General features: G+C 37.8%; 1 protein-coding gene across 1 annotated transcript in view; it reads right to left on the bottom strand.

Moving 5' to 3' along the window:
* megf6.L (multiple EGF-like-domains 6 L homeolog) overlaps nt 1–24,194 on the bottom strand; it is a 283,490-nt gene that overhangs the window by 242,128 nt on the left and 17,168 nt on the right. Inside the window, exon 2 of the mRNA XM_018226155.2 lies at nt 7,739–7,873. Within this exon, the coding sequence (XP_018081644.1) occupies nt 7,739–7,873 (135 nt within the window). The remainder of the gene's footprint in view (nt 1–7,738; nt 7,874–24,194) is intronic.

Genomic DNA, 24,194 nt, shown 5'->3' with positions numbered 1-24,194 from the left:
GACCAAATCTGTCTAGAAGAATGAAATATTAGTCCTGAAGGGTGTGCAAAGCTGCCCAAAACGACTTAGAGAACAACAAAGCCCTCCAATTAGAGTTTGGACTACACATTCTACCCACTGCAGGTTCCTTAATCCAGGGTAGGACTGGCCTGCCAGAGTACCAGAGGGTCCCCCTATGGGCCCAAGCCCTAGTGGGCCCTAGTGTAGGACAGTTACAACAAGCCCCTTCTTATTTCCACCATAGACCAAAATAATAACTGCAACAGAGATACCTATCTAAAGTTGTTGTGAGAGTGTACCCTACACGTCATGTCCCCTGGTAGGCCCTAAAGATCCAGCCCAAAACTGCCTAAATCACTTCTTGTTTTGTCCGAAATGCATTCCCAGAGAAGTTACTTGAAATGTTAAAAATTAGTTCTGTTTTAAAGCTGTTATAGCTGTAAAAGGTGTCTCTACAAAATAATGAGACGGAGGACTGAATATCGAATATCTAATTTTGAGTTTAGAAATAAAAATCACACTAATTTTTAGCACAAGATTTGTTAGGCAGTGAAACAAGACAGTTGGTCAAGGGTCTGAATACTTTTGTAAGGCAATGTATATTTTTTTGGCACAATGCTATGGTTTAATTAATGATCTGCGCTCATAATTTACAGACTCAATTAGCAAAGAAAATAGCGTTCCTTAATTCACTTTTGTGTTTATGCTTGTGTGAGAAGAAAGTCAATTGGGAGGGCTAATAGATATTCAGGGTACATTACTTGAACATCTGACGAATTACAAAAGGCCTTCTGGGGCACAGCCTGGCCCCTACTATTCACACTAAAGTAGGAAGAAGCAGTAAATGTTATAGTAACGCTGATTACAGTTATAAACAAAATCACCTAATTTTGGTGAATGGAATTGATATAGCATTACACATTCAGAACTTAATTGCTCAAACAAAATGATGGTACTGCAGACATTTAAATATATTTTGCATGCCTTCTTGCACTCTATTATTATGTAAGTTAAAATGTTTGTTTTTTATTCAGACATCTGGTTTAATGGTGGCACAGCGGGTAATATTGTGGCCTTGCAGCATTTGGATTAAGGATTTGATCTGGGTGCAATTAGCATGGAGTTGTTTACCCCGTGCTTGTATTGGTTTCCTTCCATACTCCTAGAGGAACCCCTTTTTCCAAGGAGAATTCCATTGCTCTCTCCGAGTGTGTCCACATGTTTATATTTACTTGACGCTGCTAGAGTTAAACTACACAGGAGATATTGTCTGATTGATAGTTCGCGTCTTACAAGTCATTATATACAGTATATATATATATATATATATATAATAAACAAATAGGTAGGTGCACACAGACAGTAAACGGCTAGGTGCTGGAACAAGAAACCCTACTTACAACCAACAAAAAAATCCGCACTCATAGGTCTTGTGAAGAAAAAAAGTGGATTTATTCAACAGTTCGGCTCCTAAACGCGAGCCATCATCAGGTTTGTTGGTTGTATATATATATAGAGAGAGAGAGAGAGAGAGAGAGAGAGAGAGAGAGAGAGAGAGAGAGAGAGAGAGAGAGAGAGAGAGAGAGAGAGAGAGAGAGAGAGAGAGAAAGAGAGAGAGAACGGTGGGTGCAGGATGCACACCTTGAGGTGAAAATAAACGACCTGGGTGCTCTGGTCAAAAATAGATTAAGAATGTACGTGGTACCTGCACTCACATGATTTGCATGAAGGGTCAAGCGTTCTATTTATGCCTGGGTGCTATCAAAATGTATTGTAGATAGTAGTTCCCCAAGATTGGCGCACTCCAGGGCTTCATAATGAAGTTTAGAAAAAAAAAATTATTGTCAACGTTTCTGTCCCGTTCTGGGCCTTTCTCAAGACAATGTCTTATGAAGCCCTGGAGTGCGTCAATCTTGGGGAACTACTATATATATGTATATATATATCCCAAATGTTGACAGCACACCAAGGAACATTTTGACAGAATCGATGGATAAACGAAAATCAATGTTATTGTGACCAACATTTCAGTTCCCTACTGAATCTTTGTCCTTTTTCCCTGAGGAACACAATAAACCTTGACTTTTGGTTGATCCATTGATTCTGTGGACATTATATATATATATATATATATATATATATATATATATATATATATATATATATATATATATATATATATATATACTGCCAAGTAAAGTAATATATTTTTGGATTAACTTTTTTTGAGGGCAGATATTTGAAGTCAGTGTCCAATTCCCTGATCATTTGATCTCCTTCCTGCAATGATTTGCCTATGTGAGATTCCTGATACTCATATGACAAGTCAGGAAACAGCAAGATCAAGCTATATCAGCATGGCATGCAGAGGTGTTAGCAGACATGAGAAGTAGAGATAAAAAAAGGTTAAGGACTATGGCACACAGCGTCCAGTTCATTTGTACCTTCATATAGATTTTGCCTTGAGGTGTTTTTCAACAAATGTCACAGAAGGGCAACCACTTTGAAGCTTAGCAGCTACTGTATGGTGGCCTTAGATACCCTCTGCCAGGCCAAAATGCTACAATACTACCAATTAATCATTTTTGAATTTGTCGGATTTGACAAATACTGACATTTATTTGCGATAAATCACAAAATTGCATCACTCCCGCAGCCAAACTGAATCTAAACCCTAAAGATTTGGCCAACTCCAAGTCCTGCAAGAAGTGCTGTGAATGTGCCACATTCTGGATTCAGTGCATTTTACATATTCTGGATTTCCAGACCCTTTGTCAAGTTTAGGAAACAACACTGCTCAGAGATACAAGGGACTTTTCATAGCATGGACCAAATGTGGGGAACAGGTTAGGAGTTAATTGGCATGACTTTTACAGGGATGTCAAAATATCTCTGAGCTATAGTGTGTCCTACACATGGCAAAGGGACGATGCAAGATTGCAAAAAACATGCTGTGTAGTTAGTTCTTCCCTGCTTATCCCAAACTGGAATTCAATTTCATTAAAAATGATATTTTCGGCACATCTGCAATTATACACATAACAGCTGCCATAATGCTTGACTTCCTTTAAGTCCTTTTATTATTCCAAACGTTCAATAATAGCTCCATCTTTTTACGATCAATGAGGTTGCTCAGTCAAGAAAAATGTCAGCCACCATGTTTCATGTGGCATTCTTACCTTTGTGCACCTAAGATGATGTAAATACAGTCATTTAGCGGTGTGCCATAATGGGTGGGTTGGTTCCCACAACGCTTCAAAGAACTAGTTGACAGTTTACTATTAATGGGTTATTGTCTCTTAAATGGCAAAAGAAGCTTTTGAAGTCAAACCAAACAATGCGACCATATTATTTAACGTCTTTGTTCCTAACTCAGACACTCTGACCAGTTACACTTTATTTATTTTTTTCCTTCAGCGGCAAATACATTACTGATGATAATTGCTGAAAATTACAGTGTGAAGGGAAGTTGCAGAACCTGGGCTGTATGAGGTTTCCACGCAGCAGCTTGTACATGGAAGAATAAGCGAGCAGTCTAAATGTTAGCTTTGTCCTCGTCTTCTCAGTGTGAATTCCTGCCCCAGTCACTGAGCAGAAAATAAATAACTGATTGATTTGCTCTTCTTAGTGGAAATTTGAAATGGGCAAATTATCAACATAGCATGAGCACTTTGTTCATTTTCAGACTTTTCAGGCTAAGAAGGGCCTTCAACAAATCCGAAGTGTGTTTTAGGGAAACAAGACTCAAATGAACCTGATACAAGAAAATAATAGAAAATATATTAAGCGCAGTTCCCTCCAAGTAAATATTCTTTACTCCTTGTCCGTGACAAAGTACAGGTTTTGAAAATGGGCTGTCAGAGCCGTCCAGCTGGTGTCCTGCACATTGAGTCCTGTGCCATCAATGTCTTTATATGGATAAACACATGTCAAACTCCCATGGTCCCCTACTGGCTCAGAGAAGTCATAAAAGATATGACTTGGGGGCCGATTCACTAACTTCGAGTGAGGGATTCGAAGTAAAAAAACTTCGAATTTCGAAGTGTTTTTTGGGCTACTTCGACCATCGAATGGGCTACTTGACCTTCGACCATTCGAACTAAAAATCGTTGACTATTCGAACATTCGATAGTCGAAGTACTGTCTCTTTAAGAAAAAACTTCGACCCCCTAGTTCGCCATCTAAAAGCTACCGAACTCAATGTTAGCCTATGGGGAAGGTCCCCATAGGCTTTCCTAAGTTTTTTTGATCGAAGGATATTCCTTTGATCGTTGGATTTAAATCCTTCGAATCGTTCGATTCGAAGGATTTTATCGTTCGATTCTAAGGATTTTATCGTTCGATCGAAGGAATAATCCTTCGATCGTTCAATCGCACTATTTGCGCTAAAATCCTTCGACTTCGATATTCGAAGTCGAAGGATTTTAATTCCCAGTCGAATATTGAGGCTTAATTAACCCTCGATATTCGACCCTTTGTGAATCGGCCCCTTGGTGTTGTTGTTACTAAAATACTGTAAAGAGCCAAAGTTGGCCCTAGGGATATTTGTCCCCCAGGAAGAATTTTAATCATCATCCTTTAGATTTCAAAAGGATCTAGGCCACAATCATTTACGTATGACAGATAACTGGCACATGCTATACTGTAGGTTATGTACTACACACGTACACGCTTTATGTAATATATACATACATACACATACATACATTATATTGGAACATACATATATATCTTCGCCTTTTGTATCGGTTACGTGTATAACCAGTATATGTATGTAATTCTGTATGTTCTTTGTATAAACCTATTTATTGTACAGCATTGTGGAATATGTTAGCACTCTAAAAATACATGTTATTGTTATTATTATTAATAATAATATCTTGATTAACAAAAGGCAAAAGCATTCACTAAGGTGATTCTCCTGATCGTGATTTATTTACCCTATGATTCTGTCGTTTCTATATTTTTCTGATTTGAAGCTCCACCACCCCTTTTTCAGTCCAATATTTGGTCAGGGCCCTCATAACTTGTCATAAAGTTATCAATATATAAAACAATTGGGTTCCCCCAAATCTTAGCATAACTGACCTTGAAGTGGGGTGTCAAGGAATATCTAGAAGAGAAAATGATCATTGAGGCAAAGTCTATCTTGCTTTCACCCTATCCCCTCCCTAGCTCCCTCTGGTTATGTTTACTCTACAATAAAGACATTTACTATACCTTGGGCCTTCGCTTTTAGAACAAAGTCTGCTTTTTTGCTTACTGTATGAACATGGCTATGGTGTAATGCCAAGGTTATCCCTTTAATGCAAACAGTTGCATGCAGTTATCCACCATCCTTCTGAAATAAATCATCCATACAGTACTACTATATACACCTCAGGCACCAAATCAGGCCTGGATTTGTGGAAAGGCCAGCAAGGCCTGGGCCTAGGGTGGCAGGATTTAAGGGAGCGGCATGCCGCCGAATCACAATCACACTAGTTCAGAAAGACTGGGGTTGCGCGGGAAATACAATCTTTTTTAAACATTTCCTGTGCACCTATCCCCAATGCTCCAGACCTGATGAATAAAATTTGCACATGTGCAGGAATAAAGGGGATAGGACGGGGGTGACAAACAACAGTAGGCCTAGGGGCACCCACTATGTAAATCCGGCCCTGCACCAAATAGAGTGGAACTGGGTTTTATTGTGCCTATTTTCTTTTCCCCTTTACATACTGTTTGCTGTTATTTTGCTTGAAACCGAACAATACGAGGCACTAAGGTTTCCAAATGTTTGATCCTAATGAGCAATTAAACATTTCACTCACATAATGGTGGCACATTAAAGAACCACTAAAATCAGAAATTGAAAAGCATTCATTTGAATTGACATTCTATTTATTCCTTTCCTGTGCATGTAAAAATGTTTTATTTGAGGCTCAGGCTGATGTACCAGATTTTATTGCAGTAAGTTTGCTATTAACTCTACTGTGTTCAGCCATATTTTATCTGTTCTCAAAACAAGGCCACTGCTATTTTATTGTGTTCAGTTGAACCTTAAGCCAATGGCACATAAGTTGATCTCAGGCTTATCTCCCACTTTGTTATCCTAGTTCCTAATATTGTATTAAAATGCCTGAATTCAACCTCTATAGCGCATTATTAGGACAACTTAAAACTGACAGCACAGATGTTTGTAGGGCAATTTTTAGCAACACAACAGATCATCCTTAGATATTATGAGCTGACTCAAATAACAAATAATATATATTGCTGAAAAATATTGTACTGTCTACATATGATGCATATGCATGTATATCAGAGACTGAGTGAACCTTACAGTATGTGTAGATTTATTTGTGGCCCATGGGCCTATAGTTATATCAATGAAATCCATAACTTATATTTGATACTTTTGCTTTTTTCTCTTGCCCTTCACCGTTGCATTATTTTCCCAAACACCCAAGTCTGAATGAATGTGAGTGCTTTGGGAAAGCTTCCTCCTAATACAATACCTTCATTGCAATGCAGCTATGTTTTTTTTACCCCTGGACTCGATAATCTCAATAATCCATCGGGTAAAATAATTAGTTCACATATAATTTAACATTTATGGGCAGATTTATCAAAGTGTGATTTTAGAGCTTAATAGATAAAAACTCGCCCATGTTCTATTCATTGCTATGGGATTTTTAGAATTTTATTTATCAATGGGTGAAAGCTAGAATTCACCAGTTGATAAATATGGTTTTAAAAATCCCATAGGAATGAATAGAATATGTTTTTTTTTATTTATTAAACGTATATTTATATACACACAAGTTGTGCTAACCAGCAAGTAAAAGAGTTAATTCATGTATAATTTACCATTTAGAGGAAGGTTTATCAAAATGTAAGTTTAGAGCTTAAAGGTATTCTGTCATGATTTTTACGGTGTCGTGTTTATTTCTAAATTACACTGTTTACACTGCAAATAATTCACTCCACAATATAAATTTCATTCCTGAACCAGCAAGTGTATTTTTTTTAATTTATAATATTGGTGTTTAGGAAGCCATCTCAGGTAATTTTGCCTGGTCATGTGCTTTCAGAAAGAGCCAGCACTTTAGGATGGAACTGATTTCTGACAGGCTGTTATTTCTCCTACTCAATGTAACTGAATGTGTCTCAGTAGGACTTGACTTTTTACTATTGAGTGAAGTTCTTAGATCTACGAGACAGCTGTTATCTTTTGTTAGAGAGCTGTTATCTAGTTACCTTCCCATTGTTCTGTTGTTAGGCTGCTGGGGGAGTGATATCACTCCAACTTGCAGTATAGCAGTAAAGAGTGACTGAAGTTTATCAGAGCACAAGGCACATGACTGGGGGCAGCTGGGAAACTGACAATATGTCCCATGTCAGATTTCAAAATTAAATATAAAAATATCTGCTTGCTCTTTTGAGAAAGGGATTTAAGTGCAGAATTTTGCTGGAGCAGCTCTATTAACTGATGCGATTTGAAAAAAACATGTCTTCCCATGACAGTATCCCTTTAATAGATAAAAACTTGCCCATGTTCTATTCATTCCTATGGGATTTTCAGAATTGTATTTATCAATGGGTGAAGAAGAACTCACCAGTTGATAAATATGGTTCTAAAAATCCCAAAGGAATGAATAGAATATGTTTTTTTTTTTTTTACACTCTAAACTCACATTTTGATAAATCTGCCTTAGAACACAGTAGACAGAAAATCAGTGTCTCTTGTACTTACCTTTTCTCATAGCCAACACACCACATCTGCCCCGCACATCCCTGTTTCCATACTTTGACCATGCGACTGAAGGCTTGGATCACAGGCTGCTTGTGGGCTGCTACGGACGGCTCTCTCTGTGAACACACATTGGGCCTAGGAAATCACAAAATGTACAAAAAGTTGAATATTTAGAATTTTTAATCATATGAATAGTGCACAAAATTGGTTTTTTAAAATAGCTATTGCCTATACTACTACCAGTGTCAATAAAATTATACTAAAAAGCTGTTAGAAAAAAAGCAACTAGATGCCTTCTGTAGGTAGGGAAGTCCCTAATCAGGAGGCAATAGTGAGGTTGGTCATGTCTGCCTAAATAGAAACAGTTACAGAAATGTGCATTTATAACAACTTATCCCAATCATAGTTCTTTTTGGACAAGTTAGGGTCCTTCACATGTTCCTGAACTTCAAGATCAACACCAGGGGTGCTCATGGTCCTCCTGTAGACCTTAAACTACCCCTTTACTCCCATTTGCTTACCTCTCCTCCCATCGGAGAAGGAATGGCCTTGGCAAGTTTCTCACTAGCTATAGCTTAAAAATTGTGAAGCAAAGCAACTTCGTCTAAGTTGAATCTTCCTCCACCTGGAACTGGTCAATCCACACCAACACTGAGCCAACTGTTTATTAAACACAACAGGCACCCAATAGATGCCAATATGGGGTTTTGCCACTGGCTAAAACACCTGTGGACGGGTCCTTACATTTAAGGAAGGTCATGGTTAACCTGCTAAAAATAAAAATGTGTAACTTACAGCACTAGACAAGCTATTGGCAATTACAATAAGTAAAGCCCTGGAGACATTAGTACGTGGTATGGCTGCTTATCTAACTATCTCATGTTTGACAAAATTACTTTTTAATATTTTAATATAGACTATTTATAAATGTAAGAACAGCTGTACTGTATGTAGCAAAGAAAAGGCATTTATCTGTAGGGAACTTGTCATTGAGGCCTAAGGGATTTTTTCAAGCTGTCTAGCTTTACAGGAGGGAAGAATGATGGACACCTTCATCCAAAAATTAACCACTGCTTGATCACTGGCTCTGCAGTGAATTAAGATTTAGTGCCGTAAGATAGCAATTATAAGTCTCCTTTGCTATATTCTTATATATATATATATATATATATATATATATATATATATATATATATATATATATATATATATATATATATATATATATTTGTTAATAACCACAGAATAAGTCAAAGAAGAACCATATCCCATTCCCAGGCCTGAATCTGGACAAGATTGAATTGTTCTAAATAAACCTCCCTGTGTCTCCACTCCAGTAGTTCCCAGTCACAAGCCCCTTACATACATACAGTCATATGAAAAAGTTTGGGAACCCCTCTTAATTCTTTAGTGTTTTGTTTTTTTATTGGCTGAGCTTTCAAAGTAGCAACTTCCTTTTAATATATAACATGCCTTATTGAAACAATAGTATTTCAGCAGTGACATAAAATTTATTGGATTAACAGAAAATATGCAATATGCATCATGACAAAATTAGACAAGTGCATAAATTTGGGCACCCCAACAGAGATACTACATCAAAGCTTAGTTGAGCCTCCTTTTGCAAATGTAACAGCCTCTAGACGCCTCCTATAGCCTTTGATGAGTGTCCAGATTCTAAATGGCTGTATTTGTGACCATTTGTCCATACAAAATCTTTCCAGTTCAGTTAAATTTGATGGCTGCCGAGCCTGCTTCAAATCATCCCATAGGTTATTGATGATATTCAAGTCAGGGGACTGTGATGGCCATTCCAGAATATTGTACTTCTCCCTCTGCATACAGTATTATTTAAAATTTTGTAGTTTGGGGGATTTTATAGAGATTTAAACTTTCATGGGGAAGTGGATTACTTTTTACCATTTATCTAAAAGCTTTGTTATTATTTACACTACACTACTGCCTGGAGAGGTCTTTGTCTAAATAAGCAATAAGAATTGGAGTTCTGGCTGAGGCACACAAACTAACACCACTTAACTTTTAAAAAGTTTTCCCCATTACCCAACATACTCAGAATGACATTTTTTTTTCTTTTAAATGCATGATTTTAGGCAGTACCTCCACTCAAAATTACAGGCCCCACTGTCAGGGCCACCAGGAAGCCAGCATGTTCTCTTACCTACCACCACAACTTTTGTCTCCTTCTCCTTGTATGCAACACGTCTTCTGGTGGAGACACACATGGCGACATCTAGTTTTGACACAAGTGATTTCCCTACACTTTTTCCTGCTTGGCACCCTTTTGACAAATTTCCCATTCTACAGAGTATCCCTTGACCAAGATGGCGCTAATTTACTCAGTTCTTTGTTGAAACCAAATTTTTGGGAGGCATTTTAATTTTTACCCCTGCCTGTATTCCTACTTGACAAACAAATGCCGAATTAGTTGTTGTAAGATGCCGCAGACAGTTTTGATAAATTAAAATCCAACATTTCTTGACAACAATGGTCTCACTAGACAAAGCACTGGGCCAATGTAAAATTTACATCAGAGCTGTTTTTCTGTGACAAACATATCCCTAGTGGAATTTTGATCATTATACAGCTCTTAATAGTTTATTAATATGGCACTAATATATTTTTCTTTACAGTGTAACCATAGAAACAGATATACATTTGCAAGGGACAAGACAGATTGAGATAAAACATCGTAAACAACCTGCAACCCTCCAGATATTCTTAAACTGCCCCAAAAGCTAGTGGTTGGTGGGTTGCAGGAAGGATACAGAGAAAAGCTAGTGGTTGGTGGGTTGCAGGAAGGATACAGAGAAAAGCTAGTGGTTGGTGGGTTGCAGGAAGGATACAGAGAAAAGCTAGTGGTTGGTGGGTTGCAGGAAGGATACAGAGAGGTATCGTTGAAATATATCAGAAGGCTGGCCACACCTGTTGTAGGTATTAGTGATCCTATAAAGCCTCAATCAGATACATGGACATGCTTCTGGGTGAAACACAAGTAGTAATTATAAGTAATTTCAGAAAAGAATGTGTCACTGCCAACCATTCCTTGGAAAAAGTAGTAATTACATAATATCGTATACAGCAGTGCAATAACCTCTATCTTCAGATTTCAAGACCCATGTCCACCCTTTTGCCTCTCTTTGGGGTCACTTATAAACACTGGTCCAATCTGCACTTGGGTAGTAATTCATGGCAACCAATCAGATGTTTGCTTTTGGTGTTCTACTAGCAGCTGACTGAAATCAGTGATTAGTTCCTATGTGGAGATTCCACATTATTTCAGTATATTATTATTATGTTCAAGTTATCTATAATGTTCATCCTTACTCTCACATGCTGGCCCCCTTGCACTAGTTTTAATTTTGCCTTTGCATTTTTTTAAACTTTTATCAGATCCAATCATGTTTTTAGGGTTTTAGGCCTAACTACTTTTTCTCCTACACATAACTATGGAAGGAATTTCATCTTTGCTTATTATGCCCTCTCTAGTATTGTGACACTGGAAACCTTCCGGCATTCAATGAGTAAAACACTGACTCCTTTCATGCTTAGGAACCCTTTCAAATATGGTTTACAGGAAGGAAGAGGCGCAGAGACATGTGAGACCCTTCCAAGCAAAAGCTGCCACGGAATATTATCAAGGCGAAGCTCAAGTGGGTGTGGATGGCATTATCAAGCAGTGAATTAGTTTCCTGCATAGAGTACCCAGAGGGCCACGTTTAGTTTGAGATATCACTTTACAAGCTGAGAATAAAGGATGAAATCATCACAGGCACAGATTAGAACTGTTGGTTCTGATCTCTTTCTTCTCTTTCATGTTGATATGAAACTACAGGGGGATTTTGTTTTTATTTCAGTAAACTCCATGTCAAACAGTTTGGCAAAAAAAAAGACATAAATCTATAGCACCTTGGCACCCATTTCCAAGAGGGATGTAAAAGCACACTTGCCATTTATGCCTCAAATATTGCCTGTCTCTTTTAATTTAATGACCACTCACTGGCGATCTGCCTGTTGTGGGAAGTACAGGTATGGGACCTGTTATACAGAAAGCTCAGGACCAGGGGTTTTCCCGGATAATGGGTCTTTCTGTAATTTTCAACTTCATACCTGAAAGAGATACTGAAACCAGAAACCTTTGAAACCTTGAAACCTTTTTTTGTATTTGCCATAACATTGTTTTGAATGCTATTTATAATTTTACCATAAAGGTATTTGTGTGATGCTTTTACATTACCTTTCTTACCCCTGTGTTCCTCTATGAGGGGGCTAATTTTGGTTCCGTACATTACCACAATGAATTTTAAATGAAACAACTCAGATGCAGTTGAACTGCAGACTTTCAGCTTTAATTCAGTGGGTTGAACAAAAAAGATTGCATAAAAATGTGAGGAACTAAAGCCTTTTTTTTAACACAATCACTTCATTTCAGGGTCTCAAAAGTAATTGAAAACTGAAAATAAAAAGTTTGTTTCTAATTGGTTGAAAACGCTTTGCTGGCAATGACAGCCTGAAGTTTTGAACTCATGGACATCGCCATCTTTTAAATGCTCTGCCAGGCCTTTACTGCAGCGGCTTTCAGTTGCTGTTTGTTTGTGGGCCTTTCTGTCTGAAGTTTAGACTTCAACAAGTGAAATACTGCTCAATTGGGTTCAGATCAGGTGACTGACTTGGCCATTCAAGAATATTCCACTTCTTTGCTTTAATAAACTACTGGGTTGCTTTGGCTGTATGGTCATTGTCGCTCTGTATTATGAAACGCCTCCCAATCAATTTGACTGGATTTAGCTGGATTTGAGCAGAGAGTGTCTCTGAACACCTCAGAATTCATTCGGCTGTATCTGTCCTGTGTCACATCATGGATAAACACTAGTGTCCCAGTGCCACTGGCAGCCACGCACGCCCAAGCCATCACACTGCCTCCTCCATGTTTTATAGATGACGTGGTATGCTTTGGATCATGAGCTGTTCCAAGCCTTCTCCGTACTTTTTCCTTACCATCATTCTGGTAGAGGTTGATCTTGGTTTCATCTGTCCAAAAAATGGTTTTACAGAACTATGCTGGCATTTTTTTAGATGTTTTTTAACAAAGTCCAATCTAGCCTTTCTATTCTTGATGCTTATGAGTGGCTTGCACCTTGCAGCGCACCCTCTGTATTTACTTTCATGCAGTCTTCTCTTTATGGTAGACTTGGATATCGTTACACCTACCTCCTGGAGAGTGTTGTTCACTTGTTTGGCTGTTGTGAAGGGGTTTCTCTTCACCATGGAAATGATTCTGCGATCATCCACCACTGTAGTCTTCCGTGGACATCCAGGTATCTTTGCGTTGCTGAGTTCACCAATGCTTTCTTTCTTTCTCAGGATGTACCAAACTGTAGATTTTGCCACTAATAATATAGTAGCAATTTCTCAGATGGGTTTTTTCAGTTTTTGCAGCTTAAAGCTGTTTCACCTGCATGGAGAGCTCCTTTGACCGCATGTTGTCTGTACACAGCAAAATCATCCACATACAAGCACCCCCCCCCCCCGCCCAATCAACTCCAGGGCTTTTATCTGCTTCATTAATAATGATATAATGAAGGAATTGCCCACACCTGCCCATGAAATAGCTTTTGAGTCAATTGTCCAATTACTTTTGAACCCCTGGTCCAATTACTTTTGATCCCCTGAAATAAAGTGATTGTTTTAAAAAAAGGCTTTAAAAAAGTTCCTCACATTTTTATGCAATCTTTTTGTTCAACCCATTGAATTAAAGCTGAAAGTCTGCAGTTCAACTGCATCTGAGTTGTTTCAACTAAAATTCATTGTGGTAATGTACAGAACCAAAATTAGAAAAAAAGTTGTCTGTCCAAATATTTATGGTTCTAACTGTATCTTAGTTGGCATCAAGTACAAAGTACTATTTTATTATTACAGGAAATATGTTTTAAAATGTTGATTCCTGTAATTCAGAAATTTCTGGATAATGGGTTTTCAGATAACGGATCCTATACCTGTACAGGGATCACTGAGTACTGAAGCAAAAAGAAAACTCTACATTGACACATCATGGAAAGGCTGCAAACAAAGGAATGGGGCACACACAGTTCTTCTGTAGGAAGATCAGTCAAAACTTCTATACTTCACCTTGTTCATAAAGTGATAGTTAGGAGCCAAGGTTAGGAGACTGCAAAAGGAGCCCCATAACTAACACCTGCTAGACAAATACCTTTGGCTTTCCAGATAAGTTACCATATTAATTGTGCAGAATCAAGCAGTTTGCTTGACTGTGCTTTTGCATGCTGTGTGGCCTCAGCAATGAATCTCCTGGAGTTCTTGCTTTTAGAAAATGGGGGAGGGGGGAAGTTTGCTAGTTGCAGTGTGTATGAACTACTGTTTATTATATTTCCACCTCAGCACTTAGAAATGGAATCTATTGGAAATACCTCAGTTAATTCATCCATTCTTTGGAAAAATGCCTCATCAGGAATGTCTCCTCCACACTGAATATGGCAGATTATTATCTCACAGAATGATGGGAAAATAAATTGTCCAGAACAAGCAAGTTTTAAGCAAACTCTTTAGCAAGAGGGTGAAATGTCGCTGATAAGAAATGAAATGGTAAACCAATAAATCTTCAGCACCTCCTCCATAGCTGTGCTCGTGCGAATGGCAGGCTGTTTAAATTCATTATCTTGCTGAAGTCAAAACAGTTTCATCTAGAAATGTTCATGGCAGAGATTCCGATTTTCATGTTCTGTCTTTCTTATTATTGCATGTATAATAATATAAATCATCTCTTAAAAAGGCACAAAGTTGGCAGCACTGATTAGTGGCTAAGGTTGGGGTAGACGAGGACATGAAATTAAGTAGGGTAAGAAATGATGGTCAGAGTGGTGTGAGTCAGCATTTGATAGGTAGAGTGAGGTAACACAGGATATGATTAGTGATGGGCGAATAAATTTGCCTGGCACAAATTTGCGGCGAATTCCCCTGTTTCACCACCAGCGAAAATTCACCGGCATCAATTTCCGATTTTCAAGATTTTTTCGTGAAAATATCCGTGAAAACCTTCAAATTTCAAGATTTTTTTGTGAAATCCTTCAAATTTCATGTTTTTTGAGTGAAATACTTCAAATTTCACGACTTTTTAGTGAAAACCTTCAAATTTCACAATTTTTAGAAAAATCCTTCTTCAAATTTCACGATTTTTTGTGAAAACCTTCAAATTTCACTATTTTTTGTGAAAACCTTCAAATTTCATGTTTTTTGAGTGAAAACGTCCAAATTTAACGTTTTTTTCGGGAACTTTCAGATTTCACTATTTTTCACAAATTTTTCACCATTTCGCAAATTTTTCTGGAAAACGGGACAAATTCGCCCATCACTGGATATGATGGGCAGAGTTGGGTAGGTCAAGATATGATCGTCACAGTAAGGTAAGGCAAGTAATGTGCAGATTGTGGTGGGTATGGAAATGATAATTAGTGATGTAGGGAAAGTAATGATGGGTATATGTCAGGATATGATCGGTAAACTAAGGCAGCACAGGAAATGACGGCCAGAGTGAGGCAGGAAATGACGGTGAGAGTGATGTAGGCCAGGATATGATTGACAGAGTGAGGCAGGGAAGGAAGTGGTAGGCAGAATTATTTAGAGCAGAAAATGATGGGCAGAGTGATGTAAAGCAGGAAATGATGGACAAATTGGAATTGAGTAGGAAATCAGCAGAGTGAGGTAGAGCAAGTAATGATGAACAGAGTGGCAGGGTTAGGGTTATAGGAAGAGTGAGGTAGCACAGGAAATGATGGTCATAGTGATGCAGGGCAGGAAATGATGGACAGAGTGAGGTAGCACAGGAAATGATGGTCAGAGTGAGGCAGGGCAGGAAATAATGGGCAGAAAGACTGGCAGAGCAAAAACTAGGTAGCATCTCAGCACTTAGGTACACTTAGGTACACTTAGGTACTCAAACTCTTCCTCCCTTCTCTGTCTTCAAAATCCAGTGGCTTGCACAGTAGAGCAAAAAAGTCATTTTTTGCTGATTAAAGTCGGACATTTAACACTACTGTGCATGTGAACCCGCATGAAGAAGAAGAGGATTGTTGCTCACTGTGTCCAAGACCAGTGCAGTTTTCTAACAGGAGCACCAGCCCTGGGTATCGGATAAGTCATTACAATTCCTAGGAGGTGACCTCACATTTGGCAACCCTGTCGGATTGTACGTTTTCTGCTCCTTTAAATGAAAAGTGGTCTGTTTATACTAAAGAAATGTTTAATAGCGAAGTAATTAGCTAGAGGGGGCTACAGCTACACTAATTTATACTGGTTAAAATGATAGTACACATAAACTCCACTGTAAAGAGAATTGGCAAATGTAAACTGTGTGTTAATGGTTGTATTAGAGAGGATAAAGGCTCCTATCATTTTAATAATAAAATATGCAACAACAAAAAAACAAACAGTGCAGAAGACTAGTGTATACCACATGATAACAGAAGCCTATTCTAATATGATTGATGATAAAGGCTTATTTTAATGCTTTCAAAATTATGGGACATTTTTCATATAACGAGAAGCATTTCTTTAAATGACAGAAAATCAGTCTAAATGTACAAGAAAAAAAAACAAGATAACATGGAGATCTGGAGTGGGAGAAGAGGTACTAAAAGCTAGATCTGCATTTAATGATATGAAATCTGTCAGCCTGAAATTCCACAGTGGATTATATCCACTTATCCTCATTCAATCTGACATGCTATTTACTGTGTAGGATATTGCTGTTTATGGATGTTTCCTGGTGAATTTAGCTGGACATGCAAAGCAGCTCACATATAGGAACATGTAGTTAGTGTTGGAAAGTATTCTGTTTAAGGGGTGGTTCACCTTTAAGTTAACTTTTAATATAGAAAGGCCACTTCTAAGCAACTTTTCAATTGGTCTTCATTTTTTATATTTTTCAGTTTTTGAATTATTTGCCTCTTTCTTCTGACTCCTTACAGCTTTTCGTAAAATTCCTTACCATAGTTGCCTCCTTTGCCTTGTAAAGTTTTTCTGCTTTTGGACTTCATTGGTCTCATTGCTATATTATATTATAACCCCACCCCCCCCCCCAAGGTCTGCTTCCTCTATAGTAACGCCAATGGCCACCAACAATGGCTCCCTTTCTTAGGTTATTTAGAGTCTATGGGAGATGGCCTTTCCATAATTTGGAGAAACTGTATGGCAACATGCTATTTGAGGCAGAATTGCAACAAAGCAATTATTCACTTACCACATTGGCACAGTAAAAATGCCAGCAAATGAACCATGGCCAGCAAATGCAACTATATAAGAAAATCCCTTAACAATTCTAAAATATGTAAAATAGTAGAGTCGGATTTTTACGTTCGCAAGTAGACCAAGTCAAAAAGGCTTAAAGTCAACGAATTCTGGGAATGTGAAAACTTGGTGTCAGTTCCGGGAAAACAAAATCCGGGGATTTAAAGTCAGTTCTGTACCTGAGACAACTCCACTGATGTCATACAGATGCAAGAAGTAGCATGTTGGTGCTTCTTGCGGAAATAACATTGTCTGTAATGATGCCGCCTCCTTTAGTTCAGGAAACTTGCCTGTCTAACATCTTATTCCCAAACCAAGAGTATCCATATTTGCTTGCTGCTCTTCTTCTACTTCTTCCATTAGATTTTGGAACTTTGCTTCTTGTTTTGCAGCACTAGTAAGATATGACACTGATATTGGAAAAGGGGCCTGACTTGTAGTCAGTATTCCAGTTCATCGCACAAGTGTTTATTTGGGTTGAGGTCAGGCTCTGCCCAAGCCAAATTTCATTTATAGAGGTCAACCTTTTGGCACATAAGCTGATGGTCCGGGTGCTGTGCCCCAAACCCATAGCTCAAGGAAGAATTCACACCAATAGTTAACACTCACACCAGATTTACATATTGAAAAGGCAAAAAAGAAACTGATCATCAGTCCTGTGCTGAAACAAGAAAGAGCCTTCTTCAAACTGATGCCACAAAGTAGAAAGCACAAAATTCACGAGAATAACATCGTATACCATGCATTATTATTTGCTTTCACTGAATCAGGAGCACTAGTCCAAACCATGAAAAAACAGCCTCTTCCAGCCAACTTTACAGCTGACATTGCCTTACATATTTCAGCCCTTGTTGTTTTCCAGGTATCTGCTAATCCCAAACTTTTCCATTGGTCTGTCAGACAGTGAAATCACTCCAGAGGACATGTTTACATTGCTCCAGCATCCTATGCAGTGACTTTTGGCTAAAAATGTGCCTGGATATACTTATGGCTGTATTGTTACATGTTACATTCCTACAGTTATTGTGAAATAGGAAGATTTGATTGGGATGATAAATCACTCCATAAAAAGACTTGTTATTTGTTAAAGTCAATTGCTTTTCTTTAACAAAAAAAGATCAATTGTCATCCTTCATGCATTTTAGCATTCAGTTATGTCAGTGAATGCCATTAGTGAACTTTCTGCAAGAGCTAGCTGGGCAGCAATTATTCCAATTGAACACAAAGACTCCAACTGTATTGATGTTGCCAGATTATCAAGTCAAACTCCGGACTGGAAGTCACAGTCTCCACTCCCAGCTCCACGGTATGGTGTGCTGGAACTGACAGCCACAGACAGTATCATCTGGCAGCCCACACAGGGGCTCCCAGAGAATCTGTTAAATTATCTGATCTTTTCTCATTTCTAAGTAACACTGGAATACTTTTATTTATTTTTTTTTTCTCTTCAAATGAATTCTCATCCGCATGCCCTATATTTTTCCAGATATATTTTGCATTGTTTCTTTTGTTTTTGTTCATGCCAAAAACGTTAAGTGGCCCGGTCCAGTTCCATTAGTAATTAAGTATCTGTGCATATGATTATATTATAGGTGTATTTTCAAAAACAGGGGCATTTAGTTACCAAGTTATGATCACAAAATCGGCAAGACTGTGACTGAGACTAATGCCCAGGCCAGGAGATCTGGAGACACTTTTCCCAAGAAATGCAACTATGCAAGAGGTGTCAGTCTATGAAAAATAAAACCAGAGGTTAATAGTTAGGACCACCAAATAAGGTTAATCTTGACTTGGTATGGTGGCTAGCCAATTTACGACCATAAATTTTTATCTAAAAAACCCTATTTTTGAAAATATATGCACTTGCACACATACTAAATTACTGAATTAGCCCCATGAAAACAGAGCGGTCTGCTTTTGGTAACACTGTATTCATGAGGGACAGGCAGGGGTTTGCAATTAGGTGTTCCCACTCCCACCCCCTTACTGAGCTCTGGTACCCAATAAATTATTAATTTATAATTCTTCAGCCTTTCAAACCATTCCAGACAGCTATTCCCTCCTAGGTTATTTTACTTCATTTGATGTCATAACATCTAGTGAGGAATATTATAGGACTTGGAAGTGCAAATGTACAGTACTGCATCCGCTGCATTTTCCTGGACCAAGATTCTACTCACTGCCACACAGAAACTTACAGGACTGGTCAAACACGTCCTGTCCTCCATAAAGCCTTGCTGAGAGCTTGTAATTATTGGTTTGACTATGATGTGCTCAGGTACATGGAAGTGATTCCTTCATAAAAGCTCTTTTATGCCCTGCCAAAATACACAATCACAAGGAATAGAAAATAAGAAGTTAAACCTGCTCTTCAAGTATAAGATTTGCCATCTTTCTCAACCACTGATAATATAATTTTCTCCGCAAAAAATAAACCCCTGTCTCAAATGGTTAAATATTCAGAGACAGGCACAGCTAACTGCAAACTAGTTTCTATTTTTACTTTACTGCAAAATAAAAGCCAATTTTGGCCATTTTGATGCACAGTGTCTGAAAAAATATAAATGGCTCTAAAACATGCTAGATTACAAAGTAAAAAAGGCAAGAGTATTTGTCTAAGTGGTTGAGCTGCTTTTAAATTAATGATTTCTTGTCACATTGCAGGTTTGCATGGAAATGTACATCAAGCATATGATGTTTGCCTAATATCTCAGTATACACGCAGGGCAGAGTTTGAGGAATCGCATAGCCCACCTCAACAGAACACGGGACATTGTACCCCACAGATACACCCCAGATTAACCAGAGAGTTAAATGGGTGTTGCTTGAGAGCTGTATAAGGTATACATTATGCCCTGATATTAATTGGACTGTATTCAGCCATCAGTTGTTTACACAAAGCCTTGTTCTTCCTATTAAGTTTAGTAAAGGCTAAAGCTGACCAGACCTGCACAACGCCTTGTCCACTTTCAACCATACTGCCCGGTTACCAACCCATACAGCACCTTGGGTGGAGCAGTTTTGTAGTTGCAGTTGTATCTGCAACATTCTTAGTGGTTGGCTGGTAGATAAGAAAGTGAGAGGAAAATGGACGAAGAGAATAATATTATTGGCCATACCTGTATATAGAGAAATTGCACAACATTCACCACATTGGACCTGGGATAATAGGTCAAATAATCAACCAAGTTAGGGATTAGAATCACTGGGGGTGCCCACCAAACTGGCAAAAGTTCATCAATTCAACACTTTCCAAAACTCTAAATAAAATGACTCGGAGAAAGGCAAATTAAAAAGGCCTATTGCCAATTCATCTTTGCATAGTCCAAAATGTCAAAAGGAATAATCCTTGGATCAGATGTTTATCTAATCATAATAATGTTGGCCCTCATCAATAATAACATATGGATGACAATATATAAACCTTTACAGACATTACCAACATGTGCTGCGTTAAACAACGCCATGAAACTAGTTATATGACAGGAATGGCTCATTCATTTTATAGATTTGTGCAGTAATGCCTCTCAATTCCCAGTGCAAGGGGCTAGGGGGATGCATTCTAGTAATAGAAAATGAAGAAAACATATGGCTAATCATTCTCATGCTCCGAAGCAAACACCTGAACATGTTCAATCCCATAAAACAAAGATAACTTGTTTAAGATGAAGATTGTTTTAAAAAAAGAACCATAGTTCCATTTATGTCCATATGGAAAGCTTTGTGGTTTTCTAAGGTTCCTTTGTTAGTGGGATTCTCATCTGTGCTCATCAATCTCCTGCTCAGAGGTGACCTATAGTTGCTAAACTGCTGATTGTAAAAAAAAGGCCAAAGCTCAGGCTATAAATGGCATCTCACAATGAGAAATTGAATTTTCATTAGGACTTTGAACGACCAAGTCATCAGAATGAACAGTCATAGATGCACACTGGCCAGAGGTCTAAGTGTTAACTACAAACAAAGAGAAGCAAATTCTTCACTTAGGACAAGTACAGAGTCCGCTTTACTGAGAATGCCGTCCAACAAAAGGACGTTTAATTCAACCTTCCTAATTAAAAGATACCACAGTATTAAAAATCAAAACCAGGGCTAAAAACTGGGGGGAAGAAGGGTCATCATGGTCCCTCCGGTCTGATGCCTATGGAATTACGTGCCAGTTACTGTGTATTCCAGGGGATGCCCAAGTGTCACCCAACTCACGTAGCTCCTGAATGCAACACTGCTGAACACACACAGGACTGTGTACAGAGTGATTTCCATTATAGGTGCATAAAGAGTTGCAATTTAGAGCACGTAATGAACCTTGCCTTGTCCTCATAGCATTATAAAAAAATTCTCCTATGTTACCCTTTTATAACTATTATATTGGTTCATAACTTGTATGTTTGTGTATATATATATATATATATATATATATATATATATATATATATATATATATATATATATATATATATACAGTGTGTATATTTACTTATTTATATCATACTCCCCTGTGTGTACACGGGATCATCATACAAAAATGTATACAGATTTGTAAATTTATACAGTATAAATATACAGTATATTAAATGTATACAGTATTCTAAAAGACGTTTTACTAAATTTGTTTCCTCTGCGGCACCATCTTTGATCCACACTGGAAGATTTACTGTGCCCTCATCATTTTATTTATTACACTCTACATTGCTGGCATATCATATATCCACTTTTTATATGCATCCATATATCAGCATGATCATTTTTTTATTTTTGTTTTTATGTTTTTTTCCATTTGATTTGATTCATTCATAACTAGGGATGCACAGAATCCAAGATTCCCTTCGGGAATCGGCCAGGATTCAGCCTTTTTCAGCAGGATTAGGATTCTGAATCCTTCTGCCAGGCCGAACCGAATCCAAATACAAATTTGCATATACAAATTAGGGCCGGGAGGGAAATCTCGTTACTTTTTGTAACAAAACATGGGATTAAAAAATGATTTCCCCTTCCCACCCCTAATTTGCATATGCAAATTAGGATTTGGATTCGGTTCTGTATTCCGTCTAATCTTTTGCGAAGGATTCGGGGGTTTGGCCGAATCCAAAATAAAAGATTCAGTGCATCCCTATTATTAACATATATGCATATGTAATTGTCCACTGATCAGCACTGAAAAGGGGTTTGGGTACTGACGTGTAATAACACTCATGTATTAGTTTATTGATTTATAGGTACAGGTATAGGATCCCTTATCCAGAAACCCGATATCCAGAAAGCTCCGAATTATGGAATGGTCTCCCATAGACTCCATTTTATTCAAATAATCAAAATTTTTCTTTTTCTCTGTAATAATAAAACAGTAGCTTGTACTTGATCCCAACTAAGATATAATTAATCCTTATTGGAAGCAAAACCAGCCTATTGGGTTTATTTAATGTTTAAATGGATTTCTAGTAGACTTAAGGCATGAAGACCCAAATTACGGAAAGATCCGTTATCCGGAAAACCCCAGGTCCCGAGCATTCAGGATAACAGGTCCCATATCTCTATTTAATTATTGTTATAATAAATTGTGTAGCTCCTTCACAGGAAGGATTGTCTATCTTCCCTATTATCCAGAATATTTAGCACCTGGGGATTTCCAGATAAGGGGTATTTTCAGATAAGGGGTCTTTCCATATTTTGGATCACCATACTCATTTAGACATTGAATAAACCCAATAGTATTGTTCTGCCTCCAATAAGGATTAATTATATCTTAGTTGGGATAAAGTACAAGGCACTGTCTTGTTATTGCAGAGAAAAAGGTAACCATTTTTAAAACGGGTTTCTGGATATTGGCTCCCATACATGCTATAACATTGTCATCATTTTACCATTCTTTTTTTATTTTAAAGTTAGGGGGGCAGATAGGGGGATAGAGGGTTTACTATATGACACCCTTCTCCTGACCCTCATGAATACAGCACTGTAGTTATAAGGGCAAAGTTTGAAAAACATGATTCCTTGCTCCTGTTTTTTTTTTGCACTTTGCACCCTGCCCCACAATCTGTTGATCCCTTTAAGAAGAAGTTAGAAAAAAAAAGAGTGACTACGTAAGCAGAGAGAGAGACAGAAACAGATTAGGTTCCCTGTAATTAGTGGGAGACGTTGTGAAATGCGATTACCCTGTACTTGCCCTAGGCATCATGTTTCATCATGGGATCCATACATTCACACCCCTGCTTCCTATACCTGGGAATGATGAGCTCCGAGTCTCTGTTCCCTAGGCTGTAAGCTGCCTCATAATGATCTATTTAAATGTAAAACAAGTTATTATTTCTCCTAAATGCTCATATATCATACTTCACTTAATAGGCCATTTTTTTTCCTTTTGTTTTTGACTGTCCCAAATAGGCTTCATATAGCACAACAAAATGACAAAACACCGACCTATTTACCAGTGGAAAGAAAACAATTGCATTGGGTGTGTGAGGATTCAGATTTACAGAGCAAAACCCTTTTATGCAAAATCATATAAATAATCATAATATCAAGTCACTGACGCGATCGCTTTATAGCACCTGGAATTAAGTGGATTTTAGTTTGTTACCAGTGTTTGCTGCTGGAAAGCCCTAATAAATTGAATACTAGCAATATTTAATACTTCTACTTCCTTCTAAACTAAGAATTTCTCCAGACAACCGTTGTAGCTGCAACAGATCAAAGCAAATGAAGACTCGCCAGTAGAAAACAGCTATAATTTAAAGCTACAGTAATAACCAAAAATCCCTTATAGTCAAAGCTGCCCTGCGGCAATAGTAAAGAATTGTTTCTACAAGCAGTTTGACAGGTAAGATTCTGTCAGATTGTAAATCAGATTCGGCCAATGTCAAATTGGCTGTAACAATTGCAGTTTTACGCTGAATTTTATCTCTATTGATTTTCCTGTGAGTTTTTGGAAGAGGGGTTTCTGAGGAAGTTGCATCATGACATAAAATGTAAGCAAAACAGAGATCCTTCAATGTAATGTTATAACAAGGGTACTGCTGGTATCAGTTTATCATTTATTTAAGAATATACTTGAGGATGGTGCTACTTAGCACAATAGCAGAAACACTTTGGATTTTCATAAACTAACTTTTGCCCCAGCTTTTAGCAACATATGGTCATT

Source organism: Xenopus laevis, chromosome 7L, assembly GCF_017654675.1.
Source record: "Xenopus laevis strain J_2021 chromosome 7L, Xenopus_laevis_v10.1, whole genome shotgun sequence".
Classification (NCBI taxonomy): domain Eukaryota; kingdom Metazoa; phylum Chordata; class Amphibia; order Anura; family Pipidae; genus Xenopus; species Xenopus laevis.
This window is presented reverse-complemented; position numbering and strand designations above follow the sequence as displayed.